General features: G+C 36.1%; 1 protein-coding gene across 1 annotated transcript in view; it reads right to left on the reverse strand.

Moving 5' to 3' along the window:
• Positions 1 to 17,526, reverse strand: part of notch2 (notch receptor 2) — a 54,175-nt gene extending 36,649 nt beyond the window's left edge. The window contains exons 1-2 of the mRNA XM_039677148.2: positions 17,180 to 17,526; positions 306 to 387 (exon numbers count right to left, since the gene is read on the reverse strand). Of these exons, the coding sequence (XP_039533082.2) occupies positions 306 to 387; positions 17,180 to 17,252 (155 nt within the window). The 5' untranslated portion in view covers positions 17,253 to 17,526. The remainder of the gene's footprint in view (positions 1 to 305; positions 388 to 17,179) is intronic.
• Positions 17,527 to 25,112: the final 7,586 nt, after the last annotated feature.

Raw genomic sequence — 25,112 nt, forward strand, 5'->3', positions numbered from 1 at the left:
GTTTTTCCTAAACTCAAGGGACGGCTTTAAATGCACCGCAAAAACACACACGCACACATAAAAGCCAATCATTAAGACCCACACTTCTCAATGTACTGTGGGAGGGCTATAACTCTGTCAGGAGAGCAGATTTGGCAATATTAAATAGCTACTTAGGGTGATCTAATTTCTTTACTGCTGTGGGGAAAGAAATTAAGTTAGGCAACACAACTTTGTGCAAAACAGTCTTGCCACTGGATTTTTCCAGTTCTCGTCATTGAGCCTCAAGATAGTGGAGTTTAAAACTGAGAGTCTTCCTGTCTTACCTGCAGTAGCCTGTTCCATTGTGGAAGGTGACACAGGTAGCATTGTTGACACAGGGCTTCACGGGGTCCACACACTGCAGAGCTGTCAAGAAACATGAACACTCAGATTAATGTTTAATGTTAAATTGTGTACAAATGTTTCATTTAACTATACACTACTGTTAAAAAGTTTGGGGTTAGTTCGATTTTTTTTAAAAGAGATTACAACTTTTATTCAGCAATAAATTGAACCAAAAGTGACAGTAAATACTTTTTCTTTCTTTCTTTTTTTTTTTTGTCAAATAAATACTTTTCTTTAGAACATTCTACTCAAAGAATCCTTGGGGAAAAATATATCACAGTTTCCACAAAGATATGTAAACTAATTTCAACATTGACAATATAAGAAATATTTTTTGAGCACCAAATCAGCATAACGTATCAGAATAATTTCTGAAGGATCAAGTGACATTGAAGACTGGAGTAATGGCTGAGGAAAATTCAGCTTTGCCATCAAATTCAGCCGATTTTCTGATATTTAGAAGAATATCTGTCACCACAGAGTTTCTGGTCTCATTGAATTCCATAATAGGAAAAATATATATATATTATGGTAGTCAATGAGACCAGAAACTACCTGGTTACCAATATTCTTCTAAATATCAGATAATCGGCTGAATGGATTCGAAAATGGTAAAACTCAACTGTCATAATATAGATTGAATTGTCCATCTAATCATTGAAAGTGGTAAAGGTAAACAAATTGGTAAGGGTAAACATAAATAAAGCTGGAGTTGAGGAAATGTTATAGAAGTGATGTCCTTGTGTTGAGATTGACAGGACTACATTAAGTATGCCTAGTTTTAAACTTAAACATAAAAGCATACAAAGTGTTCAGTCTATAAACTTTAAATTATTTGGTATTATGAATGTTGAACACTGACCCAATCAGACTGAAATGAAACAAATTTAAAAATATATATATATATATATATAAATAATAATCTTAATTATATTCGATACCAAAATGATCACAGATTTAACACTGCATGCCTAATTTATTCAATCAGGTGACTGTATTGCAAATGCAAATACAAAATGTCTTCCGACAATACAAAGCAAAGGAAAAAGCTGCTGTAGATTGTAACCACACCACTCCCTCTGATACAAACACTACAGTCAGTGTTGTAGGGGAAAAGAGGTGAGAGACAAAGTGGCAGAGCAAAAAGGTGAAGAATTTTTTTTTAACCATTTTTAGGTAACAATGTGCCTGAAGTTCATTCGAGATGGAAATTCCTAACTGATCAAAGACTTTCACTCATTTCCTCCTGAAATACAGGAAGCATTCGGTCACACGTCACACAGCGAAGAACATGACATATGAATATGTTTCTGTAACATGCAAATTCAATCCAACAAACTCATTTCAAATGTATAAACATATCCAGTTTATAACAAAGACTATGTTTAGACTCAATCTTAAAACCCTTAAACTCTTGATTTATACATATGAAGCCAGTTTACCAGCACCTCAAGTGCATTTCTGCACATAGAAGTGAGACCTAGCCCACACTTCCCTTTGAGACACTAGGTGGCAAGTCATATGATTTCAAAGCATCACTGACACCAAGTAACATAGTACTACAGCTCAAGACAGGAAGTGCATTGAGCGCTAATACAGACTTCCTGTACTTTGACCGGGCCTCAAAATATCCCGTGTGCAAAAGTGCAGAGAAAGCAAGCGAGGCCTGGGCATAAAGCCAACAGCTAAAGACGGGGCTTTACATAAATGCCCCAAAGCTCTTTAACTTTGAGCCCGGCTACATTTAGTTAATAACACCTGGAAATCTAACACTCAAAAACAGAATTTGAGACTAAACTGACAAGTCTCGAGTGACGTAGAAAATGATCAAGAACACTGATGAAGTCAAGACTTAAACCTGGTTTTATTGTTCAGAAATCTCAGAGGAAAGAGATGTCACAGATGTCATACCATGTACAACACACCAGCTGCCCAAAACACACAACATTACATAATGAAATGAAACATTTTAAAGTTAGCAAAAGGAGGTTGAATAGGTGGGGGATGTGGTCTTCTCATCAACTCGCGTCTTTATTTAGCCAAACAAACACATAAAAACAACACCTAAAACCACCAAATATGTCAATGTTAAGATCTACCAGTGTTAACCGAAATACTATATTAAGTATATTAATTCATTATAAGGCAGATCTAAGCATAGTAGGCTAGTCCAGACTCTTTCAATTCAATTCCAATTTATTTGTATAGTGCTTTTTACAATACATATTGTTTCAAAGCAGCTTTACAGAAAATGCATGGATTGCATCAGTTATGCATTACAGACACATGTTTATAAAAATGTACAGTAAGCTAATAATGTATTAATTTAAGGCAGAACAAAGAGCTAATTTAAGTAATGAATACATACATGTTTAGGACATGATTAGGACTCTGACTAATATGGTAGCCTATACCCTAATGGAAATGCATTTATGCTTAGATTGTTAATACAATGTTTTTCAACAGGTGACATTTTATATTTTGGTCCTTCAGTTGAGTTCAAAATAAAATGGACATAATGAAATGACAAACAAGGTTTTTTTTATGTTAGTCGTCTAGATTAGTCGACTAATCGAAAAATTAGTCGCTACAAAAAAATTAGTCGTTAGTGGCAGCATTAATTAGTGTTGACAACATCATCACCCCAGATCATGTCAACATGCTTATCTTTCTCAACAAAAATATACTGGTGCAGAAGTTGTATGTAAGTCACTAGTTATTTTTTATGAGGCTTTGTTATAGCCTAATTTGTTAAGTAGCCTAATAAATTGTTAGGTTGGCTAATCTCTCTCACCCTCTTTCTCGACTCCATGTAGTTTTGAGTAAAAATTTGACAAAACCTGTCAGATCTAAGTATTATTATGTTATTGTTTAACAAGATTCTTTTATTTATTTATTATTTTGGAGCAAATGAGGGTCTATGTTTAAGAACGCTGGCTCGCAGCTGCTTTTAGAGTATCTTCAAGTTTAGCCTAATCGAACGTCCAGTTTAACTGCCACATGTTGATCTTCTAGTAATAAAGATCTCATCGAGGAAAAACATACTGCATTTGTATATTTTCATTGCATTTTTAATTTATAAAAAATGTCATAAATAATTCATTTGAATATATAAATTATTAATGATTAATCGATAGTCGATCGTTAATTCTCCCGATGACCGACTAAGAAATTTTTTTCGAATGCCCATCCCTAACATGAACCATACCCCAGAACACCCTTTTTAGGCAGACTAGGGCATGGTTCATGGGTGTGCATCTGAGTTCGGAAAACTGCGTTCAACCAAATGAACCAATCAAACGTCAATCAAACACGGGTGCGCACCAAAAGTGTGCTAGTGTAAAAGGACTGTAAGATTCTATTTGTACTCACTCATGAAATAAACTTCTCCCAAGACAAATGTGTTTTACCACCTTCACCAGATTTCCCTCTAGGTTTGTGACTGTGTTCAGGACTTCCAGTGGAAAAGCATCTCCACGGCACAATGCTGCCACCACTACACTTCAAAAGGCATGTGTCTGTTCATGCACACTGTTTGGCTCAATTTTGGTCCAATCAGAACCCAAAACCTTTATCCAGTCACTCAACTTTAAAGTCTCCCACATGACTTCTGGCGAACTGCAGCTGAGATGTCATATGACATGTGCACAGCGGCTTTCTCTTTGCTACTCTCCAATAGACCTCTGACAGATGATTCTCCTGTACCCATCCCCTGCCTGTTTTTTTTACTAATCAGAAGCTGAACCATTCTTAAAGGCGTATATATACTACCTCTGTGACTACACACAGATGTCAAAACCAGTACCAATTGATTGCACCTGTGATGATTTAAAGTAATATTAAAGATGATGAATAAATCATTTATTTTGAAGTACTGTGACTCTGTTTCATCAGAGAAGTCACTGTGCCAAATTAACTGTGATACAATGCTGTATAACAAGAAAACATGAAAAAGTCCAAGCAAGATGAATACTTTCTATAGGCACTGTGTTCAGAGGCAGTGTCGTGCCAGGCATTAAATGTCCTGTGAGGTCAAAGCCTGCAACTGGAGAAGGCGTTTGGTTGCACCCCGTTTTGGCAGCAACTGTGGTGGGAAATATTTGGGAGAAGTGGCTAAGCTGAGTGTGAAATTGTGCTTTCACAGAGATTTAAGAGCCAAGGGGAGGGGAACTGGAGTGCTGGAGATATGAGAAGGAAGAATAGAAGGCAAGAGCAGGAGTCAAGTGTGTTCAAGATGGCAAGAGGCAATAATGGAGAACAGAACGAGAGCGAAAGTGTCTGGGGAACCAAAAGATTATATTCTTTTTAAATAAATGTTCATTGCAGTACCTTAAGTTCAGTAAAAAAAATCCTCTTTTGTCTATAGGTTTCTTGAGTTTCCTATCCTATATGGTTCTTTGAAGGTTACAAAAAAACTAAAAAGCCACTGCTGCAGCTGTCAATTTTATTCCATTCAAAGTCTTCAAATGCACTATCATATGGTATGAATATGTACAGTCAAGCCAAAACAACAAAAGTGCTAAAACAGAAATTACAGTAAGCTCCAGAAAGAGTGTAAAGATTCTTCTGATATAATCAAGTCAGGGCTCCAGACTGCGACTAAAACGGTCACATTTTGCATTGTGTATGTGCATTTATTCAAGATTCATGTTTGGAATTATTGCAGAGGGTTTGATCGCAGTTTTATATGTCATGTGGATATAAAAAATAAATCCTTTTAAAATTAATGTGTGTGAAGGGGTTGTAAACACACATTACAATGATCCACTTGTCGGGTTGCCCTGTCAGATCCTTTTTCAGATACTGTTGCTATGAGCCATCTTTTTTTATTTAATTTGTTTTTTTATAATAATATTAAACTTTTTACATCAATTAGTGTGTTAAATTAGCATACAGGATTATAAAGAGTTGTGGGATTTAACTGGTATATGGCTACTGACTACTGAAATTATGATATTGTGATTTGTGACAGCATTTATTTTCTAAGAGTGTGTGGTCACAAAGTCTCATGGGCAAACATGACGAAGACAAAACAAGAGAATGTAGACGAGTGTGAGACACAAGTTAAGGGTGAGGCTTGCACAGAGAGAGGCTCGGCCCTGACTGGTCTGACAAGCTCCCATGCTTCATCAAATTGCCAGAGAGGAAGTTATCAAAGGATTTTGAGACAGGCTTTCAGAAATGAACACTTTGTAACTCATCTTTACTTCCAGTCCACTGAGGGGGCGTTTTTAAATCCTGTACATCCTTCTAAACCTCATGCACATCTAAATCCGGGATTTGCCTACCTTAAACCAGGCACTTGCACTGAAAGCCTGCACACCTGCTGCGATCAACATTCTGGGATGGAGCCAACATGATTCACTGCATCCCTGATCTGAGATCAGACTCTACTCTGAACATCTAATGAGTAATAATCAGACAGGCAGGAGGGAATCGTTCCTAGGTCAGGACGCTGCATGGGCATCTGCTTTTCAAAAGTCAAATTCACAGTTTCCTCAAAAGCAAACAACTTTCACACGGAACTAAGCTTTACTCTGTTTAAAGTAACCAGGCTGTGATTAACCAACTGCTAAAGATTTTGTCTTCATTTTTCCACATTCATAGGGCCAGAGCTCTGTCCCTGAGGTGTGAAGGAATGGAGCGAGGGGCAAATGTGAGGACAACATGAGAAAAAGAGAGGAATCCAATGAAAAGAACTGGAAGGTGATAAGTGGAATAATTAAAAGAAGCAATTCACACTCATTTGTTAAAAACAAACGGATCTTCATCTCCCCTTTTGTTAAACTCAAACTAATCACTGACATAGTTCTTTCAAAAATGAATGACTGGATTGCATGTTCCAGATATCAGATAGACAGTAAAAATGTGCAAAACTACAAAGTATCAAATAAGGATGTAGTTTTGTGTTGCTTTCCCTGAACCACTGGTTTCGGGTGCACCTGATCCCGATAGGATGCGTTTCTCAGGCAGTGTTTGCATAACATGCATTCTTGCATTCAAAAACAGCTAGACGGAGTGCAACGAAATGGAACAGAACGCACGGGTCTTGAGACGTATTTTAAAAGGCCTATTTAAAAAGTCCTAAACGACTATTTTTAACATGACACTCTATTAAAAACCAAACAGGGTGGTAAAAAACAAAACAAAACAAAACAAAAAAACATGCATGATGATGTAATGGTCTAAGATGTGTGTTTGTTAGGGCTATATCAGAGGTGCATTGAAAAGGTTGAATTTAAGGATGCAACTTACTGAAAAGGGTTTTACCAAGCAAACTGTCAAAAAACTAAAACACAACCTGCTGTTTAACGCAGCATTGCAAAAATATCAAAATACATTTAATACAATATATATAAAACAAGATGCAATGTTTCAAAGACATCTGTGTACTGATTGCTTCAGATGGAATGAATCTGAAGCTTTGCATCCAAAACTATCACTTAAAACTTGAATTACGAAAAATACGACATATACATTTATTGTTGTATGTTTTACATCATTTAATAGAATATATATGTACACATGAATGGATGGATGGAGTTAGATCCATCCAGCAGCTATCTATCTATAATCGGACAGACAGACAGACAGACAGACGAGAGACTCCAGGGAACAGTATAGCACAATCTGCACTTGGGTGATTCTCACGAAACCATTAAAACACCACGGCACTAATGATTTTAAATATTAAACATGGTATTTAGTGATATAAAAAAGCATCACAATAAAGACAATACTGATCTCTACCTTGCACAATGTGTAATTTCAACATGGGAATAATTTTATTTTCTATTTTACTGTATTTTCTGCGAAAATTCTCATTACCGAAATGCGTCCAACTCAACTAAATGTATGTTATGTTGCAGTTTAAACAAATTAAAATAAAAAGAAATTAGAAAAACAATAAATGGATGTTCTATTAGATTATTTCAGATGGCAGAAAAAATAATTTACTGAATATTCATGTATAATAAAAATGTAAAAAAGCAGGAAAATGACTTGTCCATGACTGCGGTTCTCATGCTCCGCAACATTTTTTGAGGACTGTTAAAACGCACATTCAGAATTTAAATAAAGTATGATTTTGAATAAAGAAGGACATGGGCCAGTTCCTTCAAGATGGCTACTAGGTAAGAAGATCTCTTTATATTTCTCCAATTAAATGTAAATATTCACTTGTCAGAATGTGTACGCGACATTTTGATTATCATTACCGAAACAAGTAGTTTTCTACATTTAGAAAAAGGATATATTTAAATTTTTTTTATAAAAATGTACTTCATTAATGTCTAATTATATGCACTGAGTAAAAAATTAGAAAGTCATCATGGATTCTCTTTTGTTAGCAAAACATACCAAGGTACCTCATCCTCCGAAACACCATTCTCATATACTGCAACCATTTAGGGCAAGTTGCGGTAGAGAGAACTTCTGTTTCGGAAATGAGAATTCAATCATTGCATACTACTTTTAAATATACCTAATGGATTAAATATGAATTTAATTTTTTTTCTAACTGTTGATATTTTGCTACATGATTTGTTTCATTGTAGGCAGTCAGCAAGTGAGAAAAAAAAAGTTTTAGCCAGGTTGACAAAGTTCAGGGAAAAAATATACAGCAACCCAGAACTGCTCAAGGAGTACAGAACGAAGGAGAGAGAGCGGTTAGGTTTGGAGATGTTGCAGGTGTAATCAGCAATAAACACTTTACAGTCCTATAAAATGTACAGGAGTGTGCACCAACCCACCCAGCAACACACAACACAGCCTTTTAGCCACTATAATAACAGGGCTATATAAATAAATTTTCAGCAGATTAATATTAATAAAAAACTTGAAAAACTTCAATAGTTTTAATTAATAATACGTTAATAATTATAGTTCTAACCCTAACTATCCTGTTCCTGAAAACGTCTGTTAGGTCTACCTAAAAAACTTGAAACACTCTTTATTTCAGTTGTATCTTTATTCTATTGTATTTATTTGTTCTTCTGTTCACTGCAAAACCCAACAAGTTAAGCTAACTCATTTCATTTGAGGAAACTGATTGCCTCAATTCAATTAAGTTTATAAAAACAATAGTTATGACGGAGTACTCTGAACTTATTTTACTCGAGTCCACTAAAACAATGATATTTCTTAATACACAATTAAACTTTACACTGCATTTAAATAGTTTATATAGCTGAAACTTCATTTATTGAGTAAAAACAGTGAAATAACAAACTTTAAATGAAATCAGAGCACTTGCAGTTACTGCCAGCTCCCAATATCACACAAAGTAAAATACAATAAGTTGAGCTAACTCGTTTCATTTGAGGTAACCAATTGCCTCAATTCAATTAAGTTGATGAAAACAATAGTTATGAGTGAGCATTAGTGATGAACACCTGCTGTTAACCAGCAGAATCACAGAAGGAAAGATAAACCCAAGAAGTAAAGCTGTCTTCATACACAGTCTTAGATGAAATCAAATGAAGATAAAAGATGATATTAAATCTCTGAAGATCTCTGCAGATTATTACTACTGACCAGATTGACTTTATATCTGTCAGACATCTACATAAGTTGCTATTGAGAATGGACAGAGGCTTGGATGATTTTTTGATAGTGATGATGATGTATTGTTTCATTTAAAGACACCATGACAGTGGGCAGTGTTTGCTTTAGTTAGGCTCTTGACCCTTGACTTTATAGACCATTTCACAAGATGTAAACAACACTGGTCCAGAAGCACTTCCTGTTTCAGTTTTTTAACACTACATAAAAGCTGGGATAAAATACAACCAACAGAACATTTAAAACTGAATCAAAAAGTTAAACAAACATCTTTAAGATGTTTTCTTTACATGTGAAATAAAGAAAACAGTTACAAACTGAAACAGGAAGTGCTTCTAGACCAGTGTTGTTTACATCTTGTGAAATGGTCTATAACACCAGATTTTCTCTGGCTGTTGAAACTGAGTGTTTATAAAACACATTTGTTATAGAACAAAAGCCAAAAGGAAATATGATCCTGTGTTGATGGTTATGTTTTGATGATAAAAAATATTAATTAGTGACTTGATTCCTTGATCTTTTCAGAGCCTAATCTCTGAATAAACATTGATGTATTACTTGTATTATACATTATAGTAGAACTGTGAATCATCATATGAACCTCAACAATGGTGACCATTAAAAAATAATTCATGCTGGGAGCCATGGATAAGTTTTGTATAATGCTAGTACCCAGCATGCATTGCAGCTTGAGTCATTTTTAATGGTCACCATTGTTGAGATTCATATGCTGATCCTTGTTGTCTGTGTGAGTCTTGGTAATTCAATACATTGTCTGTAAAACTTTTTTCTGCACAAACTGTTTGTAAAGTATTTCATAATATCTGATGGTCACAACACTGTCACTTGTAGAATCACAGTTTTGAATAAAACTAATTTAATATTGCCCTTTTAATCAGAGATTAGTCTCTGAATGAGATCAGTGAATCAAGTCTCTAAATGATGATTGTCACCATTAATCTTTAACAATCAACACCTATTCATACTTTTCCATGAATTTAATGCCATAATTCTTTTATAAACACTCAGTTACTATAGACCTTATGTAGCCCCGCCCCTTTTCAGCTCTGCGCTCGTTGTCTTTTGACTTCCGGTCTGTATTTTCACAGCGATCTTGCATAGGTATGAATGAACTGCTCGTAAAAAAAATCCCGGTCAACATTTGTTAAGACAACTGCTTTACAATGCTTATGATAAACATTAAAATGCTCATGGTAACTTTTGTTAACTCTACAATAAGTAAATTCACAACAACCAAAGAAAACACTGATCTCCATCATGGTGACCTTAAACAAAACTCAAATCATCAACTTCTAAACCTCTGTTATTTCTAATAAGAACTTCTGTAGATGGCAGTAATTAAGTCAAACTTTTTAATACTAAGGAGGCTGGTAATGTTGTTTGTGGAGATGTTTAATCTTCCTCTGCTGAGATCTTCAGAGAGCCGAGCGGATAAATGCTCCGTGTGGCTGGCACACACAGTTCAAATGAGTTTCATTCCACTTTTGGCGCATAAACATTATCGAACATTTATCAACCTCTTGATTTTCGTTTTATTAAGAAAAAATATATCGCGATAATTTTCGTTTTATCGCCCAGCCCTACTAATCCCTCTACATTCATTAAAAAGAAAGATTCAGTAAAAACTAACTTATGTTGTAAATACTTTCTCTTCCTTTTTGGCAATATTTTCCTCTCATTCATCTCCTAAACATCTATTCTTTGCAGCCAGGTGTATACATTGACAAATATTTCAAACAATAGGCATTTACTTAGTTATGAAGAGGTAGAAGAATGAAGAGGTTTGTCCCTCTCTGAACTTTTATAAGTTATTGTTTAACGAAATATTAAAGTTATTTATTTTTGTATTTTTTGTTGTTGTTGCTAATGTTATGTATTGAAGCACTACAATATAAACAGATTTGAAATTGAATCCATGATTTTGCATATATTATACATTTTTCCATATTAAATCTAGACATAGTAAACTTATTATCATTACCGAAATAATCAACCTCATTTCCAAAACTCAAGTTTCATTACCGCAACAGATGATTATTAAATCTTAATTTAATTAATATAAAATGTGTAGTTTGATTTTAAATGCATGTACAGTATCTACACATTATGTTCTTTCAGGTTTGTCACATCATTTTGAAAATGTGTCAGGTTTCATTAAAATATATTAAAAAAAAGATTGTAAATTGTGGAAGGTGTTGCGGTAATGAGAGAAATTAAACTAAAAATTTAAATAATGCTAATTTAAAAATAAATATTATTTCAGATTTCTAAGTAACTGTGCATGACTGTTAATAATCTGTTTTTAAAAATGTGAAATTTTATTTTATTTTCTAACAGTGTTGATGTTTTCACACTGTTGCGGTAATGAGATTTTTTAGGACTTGTTTTGGAAATTATGCTCAAAAAGGTCTTAAATTGTAAGTAAATGTTTTTAAATTAATATTCACAAATTCTCCAGACTTGGTTTCTAATGTATGATTTGTTTTTTTGTGAATTCAAGCATTTTTTAATTTTCATGTTTGAAATTTTTAAAACCAAGATTTCGTGAGAATCACCCACTTAGTGCTGCCAGGATTCTCACTGCACAATTCTTTTTACAATTCTTCCCTATCTACATCTTGAACTCACAAACTCTTTCCTATCTGTAGTCTGCGTTTCTCATTCTCTGTCTCTTTTTCAGATAGGGCTCCAATAACGTGACCGGATGTGAAAGAGTGACTCTCTCGGAGCTGGTTATAAATCAGTTGAAAACATCTACAGATTCATAACCCAAAGTGTGTGAGAACTGAACATGTAGAACTGAACACCAGTATTCAGAGTGTACATGTGTGTGTGTGTGTTTACTGGCACTGAACACTTGGGTGTACAATCTGAAGCCAACTCAAGCCTGCCTTTAATAAAAAGCAGTCCCATGCCTTTTTATCCCCACTAAATTCAGGATTGTGATCAGGGACTCTCTAAACTACATTCAGTGATTTATAAAAAAACTGTTTTCAGCACAAAATCTGTCTTCTATTAAATCTTAGGCTTTGCAGAGCTGAGGGAAATTAGTCTTGAATACATAAAACAGCTGTGATATAGAGAGCTGCCCACCTCTACGCCCACAAAAACACATGAAATGCATGGTTTACAATTCAGTATCAGTCAGACATAAGTGTTGGTAACATTTGATCTGCCTTTGACTATCAGAAATTACACTGAAAAAAAATTGGAGTAGGATTTACTTGGAAAAAAAGCTAGGCAACTTTTTTCACTTAGAAAATGCTAGTAAATCTACAAAGATATTTAAAAGTAAACATATTTAAAAGTAGCTTCAATTTAGAAATCTTTAAGTTAAATTTACTTGGAATATGGAATTAAGTAAACTTTACAGAAAATAAGTAATTTTAACTTGGCAAGTAAAAGGTTGATTAAAATCAGTGTGGTTGAAATTTCCTTTGCATTACATTTCACTTAAACAATAATATTGAATTTTATTAGTCATTTACAATATGTGCTTTACTTAGATCATCTAAGTAATTTATGTTACATCATGTCAGATGTTAAGCATCCTGTGAATGCAAAGACCTCAATACTTGGTAGACAATACACAATGGCGGTAACATTTGATGGGTCGATTTGTGTCATTTTGAGCAAAAAATGTGTACTCGAAATGTCACAAAATGGCAAGTTACTAAACAAAAATCTATGATAAAACAGTGTAAATACAGCTGGAAACCAGTGAAAAATGAACCTCATTAATTATTCAAGGTCCAGTGCATGATGGGAACCCCAGAATCAGAAAAGTTGAGTAATTTTTACTTAATTTTATTGAGTTGATATTTACACTTTCATTTCTACTTGCTTGAATTAAGTACTGATATGGAATTTACTTAGTTTTTTTTTTATTCTTGCCTGAAATAACAACGCATTCTCACCCCAAGGCATCACCTTTGACCATGCTTCAATATTTGACGTTTTAGGCGCCCTTTAGCGTCACTTACATGACGCGATCCTACGGCGTCATCTAACTGACGCTAAAGGAAAGCGTCTGTTAGAGGACGCGGTTAGGTTTAGGTGTGGGGTGGGGGTAGGGTACACGCGATCCTAGGGCGTCATCTTACTGACGCTAAAGGGCGCCTAAAGCGTCAGATATTGAAGCATGTCCAAATGCTTCCCAAGGCGTCAGTTAAGTGACGCCTTGGGGGTGAGAATGGGCTGGAAATAACTTTTTTTTCCTGTTTTTTACAGCAATATTTTCGTCACCAAAAAATCATTTTTTACAGTGTACAACAACAACAGAACTTTTTTTAGACTTTTGTGGGACTTTTCAAGGAGGTTTTTCAGCTCAGTTTAGGTGAAAAATTGTACACATACGGTAATGTAAAGTAATAGCACAACTCGTCTTAAACAATGAGGGATCATTCATTCATGTCCATAAGTGATGCGTCAAAGTTTAGTATTTATTTACTTTAAGGTATTCATCAATTCAACTCTAATCCGGACAATAATCAATAGAAGTAGTCATGCAAACAGTCCTAATAAGGTCAAGGAGTGTTTCAAACAAAGTCTGGTTCTCCTCCTTCCTGATGTGGATCAGGCAGCATTTGTGTGTCGGAGCTTTTGCACAGAGCAGCTGGTTCACAGCTGTAAGCCTTGCTTGTTTGAAAGCACTGCCTCATCCCCGCGACCAAACCCAGAACCCAAGGGACATCTCTGCTCGTGTGTGTGTCTCTCTCTCACTCTTTGTTAGTGCTAATAGCTGCTGAGAGAGATGGGGAAGTAATTATGAGAGTCTGATAGGGCTGGGTTGAGAGGAAAGTACTCAGTGAGTGAGTGAGCGAGAGAGAGAAAAAGAGAGAGAAGAGAAGAGATTTGTCGGCATTGGCCCACATCCATGCTGGACAGCAGAAGGAAGTTGTTCACGCTGAGTGAGGAAGTAACCCCATTTCCTGGCGTTTCTTAAACAGCAAGTGCTTTCTATTCTGTTAAACATTAACATGGCAACAAACAATATACCCTTCCCAAAGCCATATGTAATGAGGCAGGGGGCGTAATTGCGTACAGATTTGATGACAAAGACAAAGGGAGGTTTTCAGGCGCTCATTAAATCTGTATGTCACATGTGGCTAAAAAGCACCCTGATTGTTTAATGATAGGCTGTGTCTAGTTTGGGAGGAAACCTGATAATTCTCAAAGCAACAACATTCCAATGAAAGTGTCCTGAGAACTGGCTGTATGCTAACAATCAGAATGAACACTTTCACCACAACCTAAGTAATGCATCATATTGGTTTTTGTCTGATATTAGAGATTTTGTTTTAATACTGTATCGGTTGATATTAACCTATATAAACTACTTTTTAAAAGTTTGGGGTCAGTAAGATTTTTGTAAAAGGAATGAATACTTTTATTCAGCATGGATGCATTAAATTAGTTAAAAGTGAGTATTCATGTCAAGTTGTACAATTTCACCTGGTTTATAATGTCTCACTATAGGCAAACATCTGCTTTGACCTTCCTTGCCTGTGCCTAGTGATGTGGTTTTCTGCACATTTGAATCTAACTGAAGGGGTTTTTTTATTTTTATTTTTGTGTGTTTGGTTCTGTCCTGTGATTGTATTGTCTATTTGTCTGAAAATTTGAAAATGTACAATAAATATAATTTTAAAAAGTGAGCATTCATCAAAGAATACTGAAAAAATGATCCCACAAAAAACGTACCACAAAACTATTACGCAGCACAACTGTTTTCAACATTGATAATAATAAGAAATTTTTCTTAAGCACCAAATCAGCATATTAAAAAGATTTCTGAGGACCTTGTGAATGATACTGAAGCCTGGAGTATGATGACGAATCAATTACATTTTAAAATATATTCAAATAGACACGTTATTTTAAATGCTAATATTTTTTACAATACATTTTTACTGTATTTTTCATCAAATAAACACAGCCTAAGAGGCTTCTTTCAAAAACATTTAAAATTCTTACCGATCCCAAACTTTCAAACAGTAATGTTTATAATGGTCAAAAAGTTCATTTAATTAGATTACCTTCCCATCATCTAACACTCTTTTAATCAATCTTTGAAAAAACAAATAAATAATAACACTATAGTATAATCTTAAGATCTCTATAAATCAATTTTTCATATTGTACATTATAATGCCGTGATGTCTAATTTACTTGTTGTAGCATTTACAATGAATGATTTACAATGAGCTTATCAATATCAAATATATTAAAATGAGTGCATCCCTAATCACAAGCCCATTTACAGATGAGAATGATTTCACATTATTACATACTTTCTGATACACACAGTCAGCAATAAGAAAGAAATTAGGCTGCATGACATGGCATGGTTCTCAGGTCAAGCCTATAAAGCTTGTATACGCACACACAGGCACTGCGTATGTGTGTGTCTGCCTGGTGCCAGGCTTAGCACATTGCCGTGTGGCAGGAATGCAGAACCTCTTAATTCCCACTTCATTTGTTAACCTGTTCTGGGGTTTTAATCCATGGATTTAACAAACTTGAGCCTCTCACTCCATTCTGGCCTCCCGCAGGATTCTCCTACAATCTTACAAAAAAAGTGCCGAGACCTTAGTTGTGGAGATATGCTTATTAGGAGCTCAATGCCTTGTACATGATCAGTCCAGGCATTCACGTTCAACACAGATGGGGAGGCATCTCCCATCACTCTCTGGAACCTTTAAGCAAAACACATGCTATAAGACTCAAAATCATCAACTTTGAGGTTTTTAAGTGACACCAAACAGCAGCCAATGAAACTGCAAGAGAGTTAATGAGTAACATTCATCAGGCTTGTGTGCTTGGCAGTTTGCTGGGTACAATCCTAAAGTGGTACAATCCAGTATCCTAAACTGGAGAATTATTTCAAAATGTCATAACACAACAAAGTTTCTTCCAGCGACCCGGTCAAGACCTCCACCGCACCAGCTGGTGGGATGTGGGCATCCCTGATATATGCACGACCGTGGGCCATTTCATAACTGGTTCGTTGTGTTTTGAGAAGTGGGAGTTTGCCAGAGATAAATCACATTTCACACCAGATAGGAGCAGCGGGTCAGAACCGTGGCTGGGCACCGTGCATGCCGCTAGCAGGCGGGAACAATGGGCAAAATTCTTATTGCACACGCTGCAACGGCTGATGTGAGCAAATACATGCGACTTGAAACATCCTACACAACTGGGGCGACATGCCAGGCGAGGAAAGAAAGAAAAACGAAATCAATCCCACCCCAAGGAATGATACCCAATACAGATGAACAAAGAGAAACATCATCTGTGGGACACAATGGGCGAGCTGCAGCATTGTGAAAATGAGTGCATCCAGAGGGAAATGTGTGTGTGTGTGTGTGTGTGTGTGAGAGAGAGAGAGAGAGAGAGAGAGAGAGAGAGAGAGAGAGAGAGAGAGAGAGAGAGAGAGAGAGAGAGAGAGAGGAATGCGAAACACCAACAGCAGCATTCCTCCATCTTCTTGCCGAGCCTGCAGTCATTTTATTGTCTTGTTTTTTTAGCTCTTTTTTTGGAGGGATTTGGTCTGACTTGCATGTGGACTTTTTGTCATTTTACATTATTTTATACCTCCAAACAAGAGCCTCTAAGGCAACAACTGGCACCCTTCGTGTCTGAAACCTGCTGAGATGAGCTGCTAAGCATAAATAAACAGGCGTCAGATGGAAAAGTCATCTTGAGAACAACGTACAACTATATGTACTCATCCTTCAACTTCAGCTTTCTAGATACATCGAAAGCCCACAGTCCACACACATTTACCCCACAATAAAACTAGAAAAAAATATTTGCTCTTCCTCTTAAAGGACAAACAAAACTAGTTAATTCCTTTATATTTCTTAAAAGTCCATATTGTTCCCTCATACGTGTCCATTTTGAATTCTTCTCTCACATACTAAGAGCCGCTGCAGATTTTCTCCGCTCAGGCTCTCACATCTGGGCAGGGGTGTGAAACACGAGAGTTACCCTCCTCAGCCAAAAGAGAAAAATAATCCTAAGGTTTTTTTTTTTTTAATGTTTATACCATAGACATATGACGTCTTACACTTTTCTTTATTAATGCGCTTTAAATAACGTGAGGATGACATGCCATTCGAGGCCATGCAGAACTGAAACGTGAGCGTTGATGCTTCAGACCGCCGAACAGATGCGTATGACTATTTTTTTTTATGTGTACGTAAATAAAAGCTGTTAAAGTACTTACCATATGTTATTTTAAGGGAGCAGATAACAAGAAGGATGACTCTGCCCGAAGAGACACCGGGTAATTGGCCCATATTTTGAGTAAAATCCACATATAGTCGCCAGCGCGAGGCTGTGCTCCGTCAGGTTAAAGCGTAACGAATCTTAAAATGATCCTCAAATGTCGGAAAACGAATAATACTCGAAAGAGAAGATGTCTTTTGACCGTCAGAATGCCTCGTTTGACCACATCAATCCGTATAGTGCCTTCATTTGAAAGTTTTCTTCACGTAAGCTAGTTGCGCTGTTGATCTAACTTTCTGAACTTCTCTCTTCTTTTCGTCCCAGTCACTGAAGTCACAAACGTAGATGTTCTTCCGCCAACCCTACGGGTGGATCTATTGTCTGTGATGCGTCCATAAAATAAGAACTCCTCGATAGTTTACTTCTTATAAGTCGTTAAAATATTTAAAGAGTTAAATTATGAATTTATTTAGCCTTGAGTGGGTTTTGGAAGAAGACTCAATTTTTACAAGTATTTTTTTTTTCGTGGCGGAGGAATTTTCACTCATTCGGCAAAGACGAGTATGACTCAAAATTAACCCGTTCATACTTTTTCCTCTCCACCCGTTGACGTTATTTCATAAATCACTCACCCCTTTCTCTGAGGGGTTGACTTAGGGAGTTTTATCGGGTAAATAATCGTCTTTCACGTTTGCCAGAGGTATGTGTAGGAATATAAAACATATTAATAACAAAATGGTGTTGTTTTGGTTAACTGCATTAGGATATGTGACCCAACACAACACCATTTTGTTATGAATCTGCTTTCGACACGTTAATATAGTGTAATTTGTGTGTTTAGTATTTGCCACAATACATTTGAATGACTTGGATTTTTATCCAATTTAGATTAAATATTATCATAAATCAACATTAGATTTTTTCACAGAATTGAAAGGAATATGAATGTAGCCTATATTATGTGTTAATGTCTCACATTATGTGTTACTTTCCACAGATGATCATCAGTGAAAATACAGGCTTTATGTGTACTATATTACGTAAACTAACATTTGTCATGGTGACAATTTTTGGTGAATACGACCTGAGTCTAGCTTTCTGGGTTTCAATCTTTGCATTTCAGCAAACATCCTCACAAACGTGTCATTCAAATCTTTTGAGAGTCCTAAATGGCCAGTCATCTGCTGACATGGGAAATTTATACCAGTCAGTGAAACAAGTCCTGCCCCATGTGGTTCTTTCAACCAACATCACATCAAAACATTACAACACAAATATGTCATGAATCAAGCACCATCTACCCTGAGATCATCAAAGATGTGCTGTGGACACCATTGTTTGAGATGTTATGTTAAATGGGCTCCTGTTGTAAAGGCAAAATAAACAAATCAATCCCTTTTTTGTTCATGTCCTCCATTGCTTTCTGATGAAAGACTTTGCATTGAATAGAGCAAATTAACCCTTCCAGTTTCCCTGTGGGGGGTCCAGCTTTGGTTTAGCTGACTGCAATAAAGGGATTGCTGTGCCATAATAATGCTTTCCTCCAGGGTGCCATACACTTTCTGTTCGTTCCCTATTTTTCCAGACCCAGACAGTTTGCAGGTCTCAGCTCATTTCTCAAGGATGACCTTTTCAGATGCACATCATGTGATTTTCAATTACTGCTCTAGTTATATTGCAAATATAGAGGAATTTGATTATTACAATCAGGTTTTTTGGGGGCCTTGGCTGACAAAAAAAATTAAATCTTTCCATAAATGTAATCTTTGCTGAAAATATTGAATAATTTCAGCATTGTTTGTTTTATCAACGTCAAATTAATTTCATGGCTTCACACTGAACAATTCTAACCTATTATTCATTTTGACTAGAGTTTCTATTGGAATCTCCCCTAAAGTCCCTTCAAAAACAACGGCTTCAATCTTTGGGTGTGCCATCTGTGCCGTTGAGCTCAGATTATGCTCATTTAGCAAAGAAAAAAAAAACATCTGTGCAATGCGTCAGCTGAAGCCATCTGTAAAACTTAGTTTCATTTATTGTTATTTTAAACGTCTAGAAAATGAAAATATCTGAGGAGGATCTAAGCATCTTTTTCGTAGTAAAGGGAAGAGAGTAAAGCTGCTACTTTTTGTACGTCAAGTAATAAAAAAAAAAACAATTTGTAAATTTAGCAATTGATGAGCACCTCAACAAGCAACATATTTGTTACGTCAATGGCAGAGCAAGTAAAAACACCTTTACTGGCCTCAAATTTATACAACCTCCCAAAGTTGGAACAAACTTCATCCCAGATTGATGGACACTTGATACCAGGGCTGCAAATGTAAATATCAAAACGAATGAATGTACCCATAATAAGGCAAAGGTCATCTGGAAACTGCTGGGACAATATTTAATGGCCTGCCAGCTAAAGGGTGATTTATCTCAGTAGTAATGCGTCAAGTGGGCAGGATAAAACACTGATATATGGTGGCTAGGTGGCATCAGAAGACTGATTGCCTCACGATTGGCTACCTACACCCCCACCTCTTCTGCCCACCCTTCATCAGCGTGGGAAACTACACTTAGTACACACCAAAAACTCAGACCCTGACATTTAAGGAGGAAGTTACCAGATTGAGAAAATAGATAGATAGATAGATAGATAGATAGATAGATAGATAGATAGATAGATAGATAGATAGATAGATAGATAGATAGATAGATAGATAGATAGATAGATAGATAGATAGATAGATAGATAGATAGATAGATAGATAGATAGATAGATAGATAGATAGATAGATAGATAGATAGATAGATAGATAGATAGATAGATAGATAGTGACGGAATTCAGCGGAAGAATCATCTATCTCTCACTCCGTTAAAATGAAATGAGAGAGAGGGAAGTGAGGGGTATATTTAGTGGTAGATTATTTCACTCTTCCTGTGACCTTTCATTTACACTTCAACATAAACTGGATGGCACAGCAAATACTGTAGCAGTGGCTGTAAGATGAGATAGTGTTGATCACAAAGGCTTAAGATCTTCAAATCCAAATGTGAAACGTAAAAACGATTAAGGGATTTTTTTTGTGTGTGGAACTCATCCCTATGTTAAGTTCAGAAACCTTTTTCAAACCTTTGGAAAAGAGGCAGTTATGACAGCAGATGAGGCATGGGAAAAGGCAATGCATGGATTAGTTTAACATGTTAACTGATTTCAGCTCATCGTTTCCAATATGTTTATTTACAACACCATGCATCATCACAATAAAGTCATCATATTACTTTTTACACACAAAACACCTGCAAAAGACATCCGCAAAAAAAAAAAAAGTAATTTATCAAAATCTAATATAAATGCCGGCATTCCAATGATGGCATAGTTTTGTTCATAAAATAGGCCAATCTATTCCCTAGAATGGGAATTAAATAGAAAGAGTTTGTTGTGATGCAATGAGGGAAGTGAGGGGTATAGTGAGGGGTATATTAAGTCATCATATTACTTTTTACACACAAAACACCTTTTTAAAAGTCATCCGCAAAAAAAAAAAAAAAAAAAAAAAAGGTAATTTATCAAAATCTAATATAAATGCCGGCATTCCAATGATGGCATAGTTTTGTTCATAAAATAGGCCAATCTATTCTCCAGAATGGAAATTAAATAGAAAGAGTTTGTTGTGATGCAATGAGCCATGTGACATGCAGTGGGCCTGTAATTTGCATCAGCATTATGAAAATGACACACGTAATGCTGGAATACTGTGCTCTTTTGATAAGGTGTGTCTGATTATGAACACAATGGAGTGTCTGTACCGTTTGCAACATTATGCTAACCCTTTTAGGTTACCTGACAAAAATTACAAAAATTTGTAAATATAATCTGCCATTTACAAATTAGCTTTCTGTTTGATGTCTGTGATAATGTACATTGAGCTAATTTGAAATGATCTTTAAGATTTACAAGAAATGTAATACAGCAATAATTATAGGGCCTAAAAGAGGCTGTGAGATTTCGTTTACCATCTTCAAGTTCTCAAAAATTTGGTTGACTTTTTGCAAGTGTTGGGATCACCGCAGCACCACACTACTTTGCAACGTTTCACAGTGGTCAGGGCTCTGGGTTGGCCTGCGGCCCCTTTTGAAACAGCCTGGTATGAAAACTTGCCCTCAGAGGGGCAAAGACAGTAAAAAGGTTACTGGAGGAAGGCGTAAGGAGAGAGCTGACAGTTAAAGCAGTGAGGTTCCTAAGGGGGCGAATTTTGTCCGTGTCCTGTAAGCGGACCTTGGGTCTTGGCCGGAGCAGGTGCGCGGAATTTGCTGTTGCAAATGTGACGTCTACTCAGCCATCACATACACGGTGAGAGGGCTATTTATACAGCACTGTGGGAAAAGGAGAGTGCTCTTGTTTATGAGCATTGACCTACAGACATGAAGAACGAAGGCCATACCATTTCAGCCTTGGACCCATTAGTGACATCAAGGTCAAAGTCTGCATGCGGACACATACAGTTCATATTTACACAACCCTTGCAGAACCTGCAAGATGTTTATCATTTTTCGTCTATCAAAATAGTTTTTCATTTTCAAAATATTAATTAACAAACTATGAACTATGATTTTTGCCTCAATAAGCTCCTAATTATAATATAGTTTTTGAGCTTTTGACCATTTTACATGAGCAAAACTCTAAGACTTTAATGTACACAAAAGGCCTATTTCTCTCAAATATCGTTCACAAATCTCTCTAAATCTGTGTTAGTGAGCACTTCTCCTTTGCCGAGATAATCCATCTAACTCACAGGTGTGGCAAATCAAGATGCGTTTTAATTTGAGTAAAGTTATTGTTTTGTTTTGTATAATATATGCATATATCTGTTTTAATTTTTTATGCACCTCAATGTACATATGAGAAAAATGATGTAAGAACCATTGTGATGACCCATTACGAGTGTGCGCATGTGGGTTACAGTTGTAGGGTATGGCAAATCGTTTTAGAGCTCACGCTGAATGAGCCGCCCTTTGATTTTATGAGGCTGGTCCCACTGGTTTAAAAGTGCACTGAGGTCAAAGTAATTCTCTATGCTCGGTATCCTCTCACACAGTCCAAAGGGAATAAGAGAGAGAGAGAGACAAAGAGATAAACTACTGATGAATGTGCTTAAAACATCAAAATATACACAGATTTGTGTATTACAGGCATTATAAATATACACACGCACAGAGACACACATGTAAGTGCATGACAATTGGGGAAAGTGTAAAGTGAGTGAGCCTGGTGTTTTCCTTCCATGGGTTAATTGTGTCATAAATCCAACTTGATGGCAGGCATGACTGGTATTCACACCTCCGACTTCAACCATCTCCAACAGCAGCGTAGCTAATCTAGATAGGACACTATTAATACTGCCATATCCAGTCACCAGCTTGACACATAGTAAGTGCTCCTGAAGGTAAATCTGCTTTTTTAACAGAACAGACTGTATTTGCAGACATATATTGGAGAGGTTATCAATTGGTATTTATTTTTTTGATATTGGAGAGGTTATAGAAACATTTCATATTCAATATATGTTAAAAGAGTGACTCTTGAGGTTTGAAACAGAAATGCAAAAATAACTGTTTTCATTGTATCTTCACTGTATAACTGGTTTCATTAACTGGCCGTTTTTCTCTGTTGAAATAAACCAACCTGGTTTGCTGGTCTTTCTTGGTTTCCTAGGCACACAAGGGTCTAAAATGATCTATGCAAGCGTGAACAAAAGAATAAAGAAGACTTTTAGTTAAAATAACCAATGTCACGGATGTTTAGATCAACACATATATACTTGTAACAATTGTAATATGTTTCTTGGCCATTCTGTCACACATAACACACATATAACCGATTTAGTGGAGTGCAACTACCAATCCACGGGGATGATGCGACGACAGCAGCCATAGTGCACCAGAACGCCACCACACGACAGCTTATGTGACCGATATCATTGATTTATGACCAAATAAAAAATAATATGGAGGTACAAGGTTTCTGCCCAACAGCGACAATATCTACTTGAATATATAACTTTCTATTGCAACTTTTATTTTGTTGACCTACGTAGCTACCATTAGATAAAATAGAATGTGTTGAACACAAGCTAATAGTATTGGACATGTTTCTCTTTTGCACTATGGATTTCAAGGTCAAGGTAACCTTAGCCTAAACATTCATTTATTAGGCTATATCTAGGAGTCTTTCACAAAATATCAAATATTGTCTGTGACAAAAATGTATTAAATAAAACATACATGCATGAAATATACAAAAGTAGCCGTGTTGAATTGTGAAATGTGTGACAGGTGAATAGTTTTATGCAGTAAATATATTTTTACAATTTGTAAATATCAAAGGTTCCTATATGGGTCATTTTTGACCCATATGTGTAAAATTGATGTAGAAATACTAAAACCGTGTTTGTTAAAGAAAGGAAAAATAAACATAATGATTTGTGGAAATCAAAAACAAGATGTTTAATGAATACCTGGATTAAAATATGATGAAACACATTTCTTTCAAATACTGAAAAATGAATACGGGTCATTTTCGTCCCATGTTGCGCATTAGAAGGGCAGTGACACAAAAACGATTTTTATTCGAAAAGTCAGAAAGGGAAAATTGGATTTGTAAATGATCTAAAACAAGTTAATTGAGGAATACCTGGGATACTGAATAATGAAATTCATTTCTTGCAAAGATATAGAAAATGAAAACTCAGTCAGGTCTATCATAAGGGTTAAACAATTAATTTAAAGAAAGAATTAATGTATAAGAGCAGGACCAGTTTACCTCAACTGTAAGTGCTTTACTATATCAGCACAATCTATTTTTTTTTTTAATTAGGGATAACATGTTTTTCTGTGGTAATCAACATTCTATGCACACACATTGTGAACTGAACCTGAAACGTTCTTCAAAGCCTATGTTAATCGGACAGAAGAAGTAGCCCTACAGATCTAACCTAATTACAGTGACACATTACTATACGCTCCCATATGGCTGATGAGTTGTACATACGAGGTTTAGTGTGACCTCGGTACGAGGGTCACTCCCTTTAGTATGTGTAATGGAGATTGTGTACACAGGGTGAAGGGGCATCAAGCTTCAGCCGTCAGTCTTGTTTCAGGCTTGGCGAGGGTGGAGGGCAGTTCCCAGGCCCCCATGTGTACGTTGGGGGGTAATAACTCACAAGCTCCTTCAGAACTTCCTCTTTCGTCCCTGGTTTTTACAACCCCTGTAGACTGGAGTACAGCTGCTCTGGCTCAGCGGTGCGAATTAAGGGAGCGTGAGAGAAGAAACAGGAGGAGAGATGGGACAGCAGGAGAGCTGATGGAGAAAGGTGAAATCACAGTGTCAATTTGAACAATGAGCAGGAGAAAGAGGAAGCCTTAACATTCAAGGCATTCTGTGAGAAATATGACAACCAGAAATACAATATGGTCACAAAATGTCACTGTGTGTACTATATACAGACGCTGTGTGATTTATGATGCTTAAAGTGTCACTATAACAAATGAGAATGGCTTGACAAACAATTCTCATGCGAATAAGATATTAGATGTAATTTATCAACCTTTATCAATTCAATAAAATGAATTGGGTGACAAATCTTTGCCACCACATACTGCACACCAAATATCAAATACAATAATACAATGCAACTTTGTATTACATGCCACAGTCATCACACAAGAAAGAAAGATATCAAACGAAAACACCATGATGCTGGGTTTTTTTCTAAGGTGTTGCACACCTTTTGGCCAAAAAATCAAACTCTCCTCTCCTTGAACTCTCCTTCAAAGCAATTGATTTTTTTGTCAATTTTATCACTTACCAGGCAATGATTGGTAGAAAAGTAATAGCAACAACCATGTAGGATTGCATGGTTACTCACATCACATGTTTAGT

Source organism: Pimephales promelas, chromosome 14 (assembly GCF_988280905.1).
Source record: "Pimephales promelas chromosome 14, fPimPro1.hap1.1, whole genome shotgun sequence".
Classification (NCBI taxonomy): Eukaryota; Metazoa; Chordata; class Actinopteri; order Cypriniformes; family Leuciscidae; genus Pimephales; species Pimephales promelas.